Genomic DNA, 12,128 nt, shown 5'->3' with positions numbered 1-12,128 from the left:
TTTTTATAGTATTTCCTTTAAATTGTTTAAACCCTAATATGGGGAATTGAGGGTTTTGTTGTAGATAATGATTGGTAGTGATTATGTGTATGTATGATAGGAGGAGGATTTGTAGAAGAGGCTTTTTGATACAAAATTTGAGAGACCGTCTCGATTGTTGTGCTTTCCGGGTAGGATTTCCTACTCGCATTAGTCCCATAATGGGATGATTGTTGATATGTTGAGATTGATTGTTTGATATAGTAATTGTGTTGTGACGGCTGTGATTGTGATTGTTTGTCTATGGCTCTCGAGATGCGTTCTCGGCTGAGTGGAGTCACTTGCGGGAGTGGCTTCACGCCCTAGTTTCGCCTTCTGTGGAACCCGCCATAGAAGGGATGTGCACATTAATGGACAGGGTTATCGCTCGGTATGATGAGCGGGGCTTAGGTGGGTACGGCTGCGGTCCCCCAGCGGGCGGTAGTCCAAAGGACGATCGGTGATTGAGATTGATGGGACTGGTGTGATTGTGTGTGTGTGACGGTTAAGCTGTCTGTTTATCGTATTGTTGATATATATAAGTTGTGTGATTAGTACTGATCCTGGTTGTTGTTTTGTAAAACCTGCGGTGATCCATTCGGGGATGGTGAGCAGTAATTGAGCAGGTTTGAGTTGAGTCACATGGGATTGCTGGGATGTGCCACTGTCTGACGATAGAAGTCTTCCGCTGTAGCTTAGTAGGTTTATAACATTTGCCTTTAGTTGTTTAGACAGTTGGTTTGAGAACTTGTACCCGTATTTTGGGATTTGGCCTTGGTTGTACTTTTCACTAAAGTTATATCATTTAAAGTTGTTTCATTATTGTCTTATGAATATCATGCCTCGGGTAACCGAGATGGTGGCATCCTTATACCTGAGTGGTCCTGGTAAGGCACTTGGAGTATGGGGGTGTTACACCCTTCTTAGCTTCCACGTCCGTATGGCTCAACGGATCAACACTTTCATCATCTCCCCAGCCAATGACCTCTTCTTGCTCATCAAAGTCCAAGTCGGACTCCATTACTTTGACTGGCTCGTCATCAACTTCCTCATCGGTGGCATAGCTAAGGCAACCAAGATCTCCTCGTGAAACGATTGGCTTCTTCGCAGCTAGAGTGACTTGCAGCTCTTCCTTCCCCAAACCAGCTCCTGCAATATCAGAAATAGACAAATCTTCCTCCAATTTGCTCCCAACTGCGGGGCGGAGGGGTTACAACAGAATGGGACTAGAGATGGGCATATCGGGAAGTATAAAATAAGATTTCTTTTCGTAAACCGTATTGCAAGTCACAGCCACATGGGTCCTTCTTCTTAGCAAGTTGGGCAAAGACAATAGAATGCTTCCCTACTTTAAAAGTCAAGGTACCCGAACCAACATCTATGACGCACCAAAGAGCAGTGTGCAAATGGCCTACCCAAAATAATGGGAATATGGGCATCCTCGGGCATGTCAAGTACGACGAAGTCAACAGGAAGAAAAACTTCCCTATTTGCACGGGATGTCCTCTAAGACTCCTATCGCGGGACCGCAGATCGGTCACCATATGTACTGTCATATCTGTCACTGCGAACCTAGTCAATTTGAGCTTCCTAGCAAGACTCAGGGGCATTACACTTATACTAGCTCCTAAGTCACATAATGCCTTCTCAATAGAGAAGGTACCTATATTGCAAGGAACAGAAAAGCTACCCGGTCCTCTAGCTTATGGGTGCAAAGTGTGAGACAAATAAGAGCATGACTCTTTGGTTAATGTGACAGTATGCACATTTTCAAGTGACTTTTTCTTAGACAAGAGTTGTTTCATGAATTTAGTATAGGCAGGCACTTGATTAACTAACTCAAGGAAAGGCACGTGTACATTCAAGCTACGAATAACTTTTTCAAATTTATTGAAAGATACATGTTCCTTCGTCGGCACTAGTCTTTCGGGATATGGGGGTCAAGAAGTAGCTTAGCCCTCTCCTCTAAATCGCGCATGCCGGTATCCGTGGACTTAGGGCCGGAAGTCCACTACTTTCTCCTTGTTGAAGTTTGAACCCTCTTCGCACCGTCTCAAATGTGAACCATTGATTGACATCGGGTCGTACTTGAGCCGGACCGACCCATCAAAGACACTGGTCTTTCCCAATATTTTCGGATCTGCCGTGTGCCCCGAAACAAATGATCCCTCAAGTTGTCGGGCATCGGAGGACGAAAAATCTCACTATCAGCAGCGATCTCAGTCGATCGATCAGTGATGTCAGTCGATCGACTGAGTTGAACAGGACCAGAAGCTTTTGTAACCCGCACTTCAGTCGATCGACCGGGTGTATCAGTCGATCGACTGATATACCTGGTAGACGCCTTTTTCTTTCCTTTGCTCGTTCCAGCTTTGTTTTGACTCGGTTTTGCCTCATCTTTTGCAGCATCATCCTCGACCATAGCAGGCCCCTCTAGGATGGACCCACTCCTCAAAGTTATGGCATTTAGGGTCTCTTTCTGGTCAGTTTGAGTCGGTAAGTGTCCCGGAGCTCGAGTGGTACTTTTGCTAGCCAATTGAGCAATTTGGCTCTCTAGCATCTTCATCCCGGCCTCTCTAGCTTGGGACTTCTTCAAAGAATAAGTTCTTCAACCTCGGTGAACTCGGAATTTTGGGATTGTTGCTTTCTGCGGACATAGGGAGGTTTTTGATATGGTTGTTTGTGAGGGGGCACATAAGCTTCTTTGTTCTTCTGTTGTTGTGGAGGTTGAGTCGGATTCGGGACATTCTGGCTACTCCACCTCAAGTTGGGGTGGACATTCGGCTCATAGTACGTGTTTGTCTGCCTATAGTGTTGAAAGGCGACAAGACTCAAAGGGGACAGAACAATTCTCCGAGACATGCCCCTCGGCTCCACATCTTCTACGACAGAAAGGACCGTCTCAAAACAGCGTTAACATGGTACATCCCTCCTTTAGAGGCTCCTCCCAACTCATATTTGTCAAACCTTGCGGTGAGAGCTTCTAGTGCGGCTCTGAGAGGAAGATTCAAAGCAAAGCCCTCCTCCGGTTTTCTCTCGAATTCCCATATTCAGCCTTATGAGTGGCCAAATCGTCAATGATCTTCCACCCCTTAGTCTCTCCCATGTTCTCAAAGAAATCGGCCATTGGCTGCAGATCCAAAATAGCCCTCTCGATCGTCATACAGACCCATTATAGAACTCGATTGCAAAGACTCCATTTTTCGAACCCATGGTGCGGTATGGTTCGCACTGATTTCTTGAAACGGACCCATGCTTCATGAAAGTTCTCATCAGGCCCTTGTTTAAAGCTCGTGATCCGAGCTCTAATGGCATTAGTCTTCGAGGCGAGAAGTACTTTTTGAGAATGCCGGGCTAAGGAATTCCGATCTGTGATCCCATGAGCGGCTCGATCCGATCTCTATACCACTCCCTTGCGATCACGAAGGAGAAAATAAACATGGTCTTCTTGATCCGGTCTTGGGTCACACCCGGCGGGGGGGTATAGAGCAGCAATAATCAATAAAAATCTCCATGTGCTTGGCCGCATCTTCATTTGCAGCTCCCCCGAATCGGTTTCTCTTAACCAGGTTAATATAGGAAGGCTTCGCTCGAATTTTCTCGCCTCCCAAGTAGTTCGAATCCTTTGTAGAGATTCGCACTGTTGCTCTCCGAGTGATCGGCAATGGTTGCTTCTTCACCATGACTGGAATTTCTGGAGAAGTAATTGTCTCAGCTGAAGAAATTGAAGCAGGAGATGTAGGTGGATCTTCCTCGAACAGAGCGTTCTCGTAGTAGCTTGACAGAGTACTCAGCTCTTCCTCTGTCGGTAATACCCTTTGTGATCGTCTCAACTCGCGCAAGGATTTCTCGATCTCAGGATTGAATGGTACTAGTTCACCACCCTGTGACCTGCGCATAAGAAGAAACTACAAAAAGAATATAAGAAAAGTTTAATGAACGGAAGTCCCTTAAACTAAAGAAAGACTAAATAAAAACAACTAAAAATTAGAACAATTGCCTCCCCGGCAACGGCGCCAAAATTTGATACCCGTCGTGAGGTGTCAAAAATAAATTTATAATCTCCAACTACAACTATAGCTAGTGGCGGTGGGTCGAACCACGAGAGAGCGGATTTAATTTCTAGTTGTTTAAATTCGATCTAAGGTAACAATAAGGTGGGGGTTTGATTGAATTGGTCTATAGCTAATGAGCAATAAAATAAAGTAAACTAAGCAAACGGATGAAATCAAGTATAAAAAGGGTACTAGGATGGTCGGTTCGTTATAGTTTCGGCGGCAGCATACTAAACAGGTCTAAATCAAACACATGAGGCGGGAAATAAAGAGGTCCTCTCGGTCCACTCTTAACAAATAGCATCTTTCGATCTCGCTATAGGTCCCTAATATCACTAATACTAACTTTCGTCCTGAAAAGTGACTAACGGTCTAAACTTTACCTATCTTTCGATCTCAGCATAGTTTAGTCATTTTAATTGGTGATCTAACAACTGTCCCTATCTCTCGATCTAACGGGTCGGTCATATCCTAAGCATTCAACTAGTCGTGTGCACTCGATTCGTCGAATAAAGAATTAAAACAATTAAAACGAAAATAAAACCTTACGTGGTCAGTCGATCGACCAGGCATGGCGGTCGATCGACCAACACGCGAATCAGGCCGTGTTCATATATTGCCGCCTACACTATAATTCCCCTACATCCTAGCACGAATAAATTAGCTACTCATACTGAAATTAAATGCAACAATAATATTAAGGATTAAAACTACGGAATTCATGCTTAAAACGGTAAAATAAACAATTAACAAAAGATGGCAATTCGGCTTGGGAACTGATCTAGCAATTTGACAACTACGAACGAAAATAAAATAACAGAATAAAACCAGAGAGTACCGTGTGAATTGCGAAGGAAAAGAACAAAGCTGAATGACAAAGCGAATTGTATTCAATACCGAAAATAATCTCCAACCCTAATTATTTCTAAAGAACTATATGTAAAACTTTATGTAAAACCTGATAAAAAACTGGATCCTTGTATCTGTCGAACTAGGTTACGTTATATAGAAAGTATACGTAACATAATTCCTAAACCTAAAAACTTATGGGCTTGATAAATCTCGATCTTTTAATTCTCGTTTGGAATAGCGTCTTGGTCGATCGACTGAAGTGACCGGTCGATCGACTGAATAACAGTGTACAGTAGCCTCTGGAACCCGATGGTTGGTCGATCGACCGAAGGCAGTGGTCGACCGACTGCTTTAGCTGCTACTTGACTTCTATAATCTCGTGGATTTGTCTTTTGGGCCTTGGATTGCGCACCAAGCTCGTTCCTTAAGCGAATAGTTCACGTCAAATGCAATGCAGGAAATCATGTAATGAGAAGTTGTAAAAATAGAGAGAGAGAGAGAGAGAGAGAGAGAGAGAGAAAAAAAAACCCCAAAATATGCGATTTACTGCTTAAACCCTAAAAACCCTAAAAATCCCTAAAAATGTCGATCGATTGTAACGATCAGGTTCAATTTCCTCCTCTAAGCTCTAATTCAAATAATAAACAACCTGCGGAATCAACCCTAGTTTCAGATCCTTCATCGTCGGTGGTGATTGGAGGGCCTGGGAGTGGGGATGGTAATAAATCTGCAAATATTAATCAAGTAGTTGGAATTGCACCATATAATTTGGATGGAATTGATCAGGGAGAGTCTTCTGACTGGGTTGTTCAGAATCGGAGGAAGGGTAAGAACACCTTGCAAAGTATTCCGGAAGAAGCTGGTGATTTGCTTCAATTTTCTGATGAGGACGTGAAAGAGGAGTTAGAATATTGGAGGAATTCCGTTTATGGCTTTATCCTGGGTGCTAATCCACCTGTGGAAGTGGTGGAAGGTTTCTTACGCCGTCTCTGGGCAAACTACCCAATCGATAAGATTTCCTTTTGTGCCAATGGTGTTTTTATGGTTCGGTTTAAGAGTGCTGCTGCTAAGGCTCAAATCCTTCAACAGGGACATTTCCTATTTGATAATAAGCCTCTTATTATCAGACCTTGGAGTGAGGATGCGGCCTTAGAGAAGGAAGAGATCAAAGAAGTTCCAGTCTGGGTGAAGATTCATAATCTCCCACTAAAATTTTGGGGGAAATGTCTTCCGAGAATAGCTGGATTGATGGGTAAGTTTGTACGATGTGATGGTGCCACAACTGAGAAAACTCGGTTGAGCTTTGCCAGGGTGATGATAGATGTCCCCTTTGGTAAGCCCATACCTAGTAATGTGAAATTCATGGATTCTGATGGTAGTATTCTCAGTCTGAAAGTTGAATTTGAATGAAAACCCCTTTTATGTACTAAATGTCAATGAATTGGACATGAGACTGCGAAGTGTAGAAAAGAGAAAAAAGGGGATACAAAGAAGGTTCCTGCACAGAAGGGGGGTCAGAAGCAATGGAGACCAAAGCAAGCAGTGGTACCTGTTCCCAGTACCTCTGTTGCCTCTCCACCTATTTCTGCTCCGTCTGTTACTGAGTGTACTCCTTATGAAAAGCCAAATAATTTTGAAGTGACATGGGCGACTAATGGTAAGTATCATATGGCAAATACTCTTGCTCGCAAAATTATCAGGCATAGTAGACAAGAGATTCTGGCAGCTAATGCTGGCTCCAATCATCTTAAAAAGGTGAACCTGCTAGAGTCTATTAACAGTGTTACCCCCAAAGTTGGAATAGGGACGAATGGTAGTGCATTACCTCCAATGGGATGTAATGAGTAACTGGGGTTTTTGGAATATTAGGGGGTTGAATAGTCTATCTAAACAAACTAGTATTAAAACTTTCCTTAACCATCATCAGATAGGACTATTTGGCCTCCTTGAGACAAAGGTAAAACCTTTGTCTCTAAATGCAGTGAGGAATAACTTATGTAGTTCTTGGTGTCTAACTACTAATACTCAATATCATAAGGGAGGGAGGATATGGGTCTTATGGAATCCTTCTCTCTTTAGAGTCTATATTCTAAACTACAATGCACAGTTCATTCATTTGGAAGCTACTGATTTGGCTGCTGGGACTGCCTCCTATGTGACTTTTGTTTATGCTTTCAATGATACGCAAGAAAGGAAAAGTTTGTGGTCCAATTTGTGTAAGATTAAGAAAAATATCCAGGGGCCATGGGTAATTTGTGGAGATTTCAACACTGTCTTACAGCCTTCGGAAAGGTTAGGAGGTAGTAGTACCATGGAAGAAATGGATGATTTTAAAGCATGTGTTGATGAATGTGAGGTTATGGACTGTCCTGCTAGTGGTTCTCTGTATACTTGGTGTAATAAGCATGAGCAGGCTACCAAGAGTATATAGCAGGTTGGATCGTGTGCTGGTAAATCAGGAGTGGTTGCAGAACAATGGTCAGTCTTTTGCACATTTCTTTTGTGAAAGTACTTTTGATCACACTCCATGTGTAGTACAGAGGAAAGATGATGTGTGTAAAAGAAATAGGAGCTTCAAATACTTCAACATGTGGAGTAAATCTGTGGATTTTATTCCTTGTGTTCAATTGAATTGGGGAAAACAATGGCCTGGGACAAAAATGTTCAATCTGGTTAAAAAGTTGAAGCATTTAAAAAGACCCCTGAAGGAGCTCAATAGGGTTGATTTTGATGATATTGAGAATACTACTGCTAGGGCTCGTATGTATTTGGAATCTATTCAGATTAAGCTTAGAAGTGAACCACAAAATGCTGAGCTTATTCATCTTGAACTGGAAGCTGCTAGCAGTGTTAGATTTTTGGAGGAAGCCTGCCATGATTTCCTGATTCAGAAGTCTAAGGCTCTGTGGGTGGAGAAAGGAGACACCAACAGTAAATATTTCCATAGTATTATCAAAGGCAGGCATATAAGGAATAGGGTGATGAGAATTGAGAATCATCAGGGTGTCCTGTGTGAGGAAAATAGGGAGATTCAGCAAGCTTTTATTGAGTTTTATACTGATCTACTGGGGACATCTACTACCACTGTTAATGTGTCTTAAATGGTTGTTCAGAATGGCAAGCTGTGTACTAGTGAGCATCATGCTAGTCTTCTGAGTCCAGTAACCAATGATGAGATTAAACAGGTAATTTTCTCTATTCCTAATACTAAGGCTGCTGGGCCAGATGGTTATTCTAGTGCTTTTTTCAAAGACACTTGGGACATTGTGGGGGGGACTGTTTGTGATGCTGTGCAGGATTTTTTCAAAACAGGGAAGCTCCTCAAACAAATTAATCATACCCTTGTTACCCTTATTCCCAAGTGTGAAATGCCAAAGAGTGTTTCCCAATTTCGACCTATTTCTTGCTGCAATGTTATCTATAAATGCATATCCAAGCTGTTGTGTAATAGGTTGGCTAAGATTCTCCCTGATATAATTAGTGAAAACCAGGGTGGGTTTATCCAAGGGAGGAGCATTGTGGAAAATATTCTTATCTGCCAAGACTTAGTGAGATGCTACAATAGGAAAGCTATCTCACCTAGATTTATGCTCAAAGTTGACCTCAAAAAAGCTTATGATTCAGTCAATTGGGGATTCTTAGAGCAGATGATGGTTTACTTGAATTTCCCTCCTCAGATTATTTCTTTAATTAAGGAATGCTTTCAAACTGCCTCTTATTCTTTAGTCCTCAATGGTGAAACTTTTGGTCATTTCAATGGGGCAAAAGGGTTAAGGCAAGGTGACCTTTTATCCCCCCCTACTTTTTACCATTGCTATGGAGTATCTGAGTAGAATTTTGGCCTATACTACAAGTAATTTCTCTTTTAAATTCCATCCTCTTTGTGGCCAGATGAAGCTTTCACACTTAATGTTTGCAGACGATTTGCTTTTGTTTTGTAAGGGTGACATTGCTTCTATAATGGTTTTGTTAAGGTCTTTTGTCACTTTCTCAGTTGCTTCTGGTCTGAGCATGAACTCTACTAAGACTGATGCTTATTTCAATGGGATCTCTAATGGTGTGAAAAAGGATATTCTGCAGATCTCAGGGTTCCATGAGGGGCACATGCCTTTTAAGTACTTAGGAGTCCCAATTACATGTGGTAGAATGATAAAATCTGATAGTAATTTGCTAGTGGAGAAGCTGATTTGCAGGATCAGAAGCTTTGGCTCTAAGAAGCTCTCCTATACTGGAAGATTGGTATTGGTCAACTCAGTTCTTTCTGCACTCTATAATTACTGGGTAAATATTTTCCTTATCCCTAAAGGTGTTCTCAACAAAATTAATTCCATTTGTAGAAATTACTTATGGGATGAGAGTGTGGATTATATAAGGGTTCCAATGGTGAGTTGGGAGAAGGCTTGTTCACCAAAGGAGGAAGGAGGACTGGGCATAAGGGATAGTCTGTCATGGAATATAGCTGCCATAGGAAAACTTGTGTGGTGGATATATTACAGTCCAGATAGACTTTGGGTAAAGTGGGTCAACCAAATTTATCCGAAGGAGCTAATCGGCGGGAGTCATCATCCTTCTGGGGATGTGAGCTGGGGATGGAAATCCATCTGCAGAGTCAGGGATAGATTAGCTTCTGGATATTATAATGGTCAGTGGTTACTTGATAACAAAGGTTATACTGTGGGTAGTGGTTATGAACTGGTCAGGCAGAAATGTCAAGCTGTTCAGTGGAATCAGTGGGTTTGGAATGGATGGTGTATACCTAGACACCAATTTATTGGATGGCTCATTGCTAGAGAAAGTTTGCAGCTCAAGATGAAACTCTTTCAATTAGGAATAGCTGCTGATGGTGATTGTATGCTATGTAGTAATGCTTCTGAGACTCACGACCATCTGTTTCAGGAGTGTACTTATGGCAGGAGAGTTTTCTCTGAGGTTAGTAAACTGTGTAACATGTCAATTCCTATGTCTAATCATATGCAGTGGGCTGGGGATAGGCATGCTTCACGTTTGCAGAAGGGAGTCCTTTTGTGTATAGTTATGGCTACTTTCTATCACATATGGATGCAAAGAAACAAAGCAAGGGTGGAAGGATGTATCCTTAAACCGGATCTTCTCAGCAAGCAGATTAGACGAGAAGTCCAAGTTAGAATTTGTGCACGTCTTCTACCAGTGACAGATAGGAGGGATTTAGATTGGTTGAAGAGTGTTAAATTGTATTTGTAAACCCATTTGGGTATTAAATTGTATTTGTCTGAATGATGTAATCTGTACTAGATTACTTGATTTTAATGGAAAGCTTACATTTCACCAAAAAAAAAAAAAAAAAAAAACAAATGCAATGCAGGATACTCGGGGACGGACTTAGCTCGATTTCCGTTGAATTCTTCACATTTCTGCAATAATGTACAAAAACACGAAAGTAGACGGAAATAGGGGAAATGGCAGCTTAAACTACGCGAATGAGCTCTGAAATGCGTGGAAAATAGGATGTAAAACATCATATAAAAGACACGCATCAATGGGCACAAAAATCTCAATTTGAGTTCAAGCATCAAAATGAAAATAAAAAAGTTTGCACAAAATTGCATCAAAGAAAAGAGGAGTACAAAAATGAGAACTCATATGCCTTAACAAAAGCACCCTCGTTACAAATTAGGGTGACTTTGAAAATGTTCAAAAGAATGCAAAAATTGAAAATTTTGCCAAGTATCAAAATGTCAAACATCAAAGAAATGGCAAAGAAATGTCCTCAAAAGTCAAATGCCACAAGAAATTGGGGGGAATAACAAAACAAGAGCAAACTATGAAACTCAAAGTCATATTGATCCCTTTTATCCATTGATTCCACTTTTGTGCATGGTGGAGAGGGGACGACCCTTCTTCTTGTCTAGGCAAGAAGGAGAATTCCGCGATCCTACAGTGTTTCTAAACACCATAGGGAGTCTACTCTTGACAAAAGCATTTAGCGATTGTGGACAAAGGTACCCTAGTTTGACACAACTTGGAGGTGATTTTTTGGTATCCTCCTAGGCTTAGTAACTTGAAGAAACCATATCTATAATGAAGTGTGTACCCTTAGATTACTTCCCCCTAAGATAATTCCCGCCACTTAGATGAGGAAAGTGGCTATTCTTTTGTAGATGCATTCATTACTTGTTTTTGTGTGCTTAATGCTTGGATGTATCGCCATTTTGGCAAGCCCCACCTTGCATTTCAAGAAAGCATCTTACCTCATGAATGTCTTGTTGTGAGTTGAAGGGGCGGAGTGAGACCCGCTAATTGTCTCACATCGGCTATATTAGTAGGCTAGTTTAAATAAAGGTCATAGTTTTAGTCACCTCTTTACTCGGGACGAGTAAAGGTTCGGTTTGGGGATGTTTGATGTGACTCATATTTGTGCACATTTAGTCCCCGAATTAACCTCGTTCCCATGCTTTCTAGCGATTATTAGGGACATTTCTTATCTTTAGTTCCCCATTATGCATATTCTTTGAGGTTTTGTGTCCTTGGTAGGAGAGGATGGCTAGCCTTGCATTTATGGACCAAAATGGAGCTAAATGGATCGCATCTAATGACCAAGCATCGAAGAGGAAACCAAGACTAAAGGCCTAAGCAATAAAACAAGTGAAATGGGCAATGATGAAAGATCCCCACGACCCCAAATCAATCCCCACGGATTGATAGGAAGTGAAGAAGAAGAGAAGGAACCCTGTCCCAGGATCCGGGCGTCCCGAGCGTCTCAAGCCAGGATCCGGACGTCCCAAGGCTCGGCTCGAGCGGATCTTCTCACAGGACCCAGGCATTCTTTAGCCAGCTCGCGTGTGGCCTTGAGGGTCTTGCAACCCAGCTCGCCCGTGTCCCTATGGGACTTGCAAATCGTCAACCTCTCTTAGGGTCTTAATCGTCATTTAAGCCCTTAGTAACCCTAATCCTTGTACTTAATTTTAGTATAAATACCCTATTGTACTACCTAGATTAGCATCATCTAAGAATCATCTCTTAATCAAGTATTAATCTCTCTTAATTTAGTCTTAATCCAAGTTGTAATACACATTTCAATATTAATTACATCTTAATCTTTCCTTAATCTCTCAATTGTTCTTAGTTGGGTAATTAGAAGATTATTTGGGGTTTATTGGAGGATTGACAACCTTCCATCAATCATCAAGTTTACTTCTATTATTCTTTGCTTTATTATTTGGATCA

General features: G+C 41.7%; 2 protein-coding genes and 1 non-coding gene across 3 annotated transcripts; all 3 read left to right on the top strand.

Annotated features, from left to right (window-relative positions):
- The first annotated feature begins 3,224 nt into the window (after positions 1-3,224).
- On the top strand, positions 3,225-3,331 carry LOC141625646 (small nucleolar RNA R71). Its single transcript, XR_012535414.1, has one exon. It is a non-coding gene; the product is annotated as a small nucleolar RNA R71 (small nucleolar RNA).
- Positions 3,332-5,507: 2,176 nt separating this feature from the next.
- LOC141618721 (uncharacterized) lies at positions 5,508-8,026 on the top strand. Its single transcript, XM_074435803.1, has 4 exons — positions 5,508-6,320; positions 6,387-6,680; positions 7,033-7,348; positions 7,461-8,026. Exons 1-4 carry the CDS (start codon positions 5,508-5,510, stop codon positions 8,024-8,026), a joined length of 1,989 nt encoding a protein of 662 aa, XP_074291904.1.
- Positions 8,027-8,885: 859 nt separating this feature from the next.
- LOC141618719 (uncharacterized) lies at positions 8,886-10,145 on the top strand. Its single transcript, XM_074435801.1, has one exon. The coding sequence runs from the start codon at positions 8,886-8,888 to the stop codon at positions 10,143-10,145; it is 1,260 nt and encodes a 419-aa protein (XP_074291902.1).
- Positions 10,146-12,128: the final 1,983 nt, after the last annotated feature.

Source organism: Silene latifolia, chromosome X (genome assembly GCF_048544455.1).
Source record: "Silene latifolia isolate original U9 population chromosome X, ASM4854445v1, whole genome shotgun sequence".
In the NCBI taxonomy this organism is placed as follows: domain Eukaryota; kingdom Viridiplantae; phylum Streptophyta; class Magnoliopsida; order Caryophyllales; family Caryophyllaceae; genus Silene; species Silene latifolia.
This window is presented reverse-complemented; position numbering and strand designations above follow the sequence as displayed.

Bases quoted from the DNA above. Each gene is read 5' to 3' on its own strand.
- LOC141618719 (XM_074435801.1), top strand. From the start codon at position 8,886: ATGGTTTTGTTAAGGTCTTTTGTCACTTTCTCAGTTGCTTCTGGTCTG.
- LOC141618721 (XM_074435803.1), top strand. From the start codon at position 5,508: ATGTCGATCGATTGTAACGATCAGGTTCAATTTCCTCCTCTAAGCTCT. The intron at 6,681-7,032 runs GTGAACCTGCTA...TACAATGCACAG, and splicing joins GCTCCAATCATCTTAAAAAG to TTCATTCATTTGGAAGCTAC. The intron at 7,349-7,460 runs GTATATAGCAGG...CTCCATGTGTAG, and splicing joins GCATGAGCAGGCTACCAAGA to TACAGAGGAAAGATGATGTG.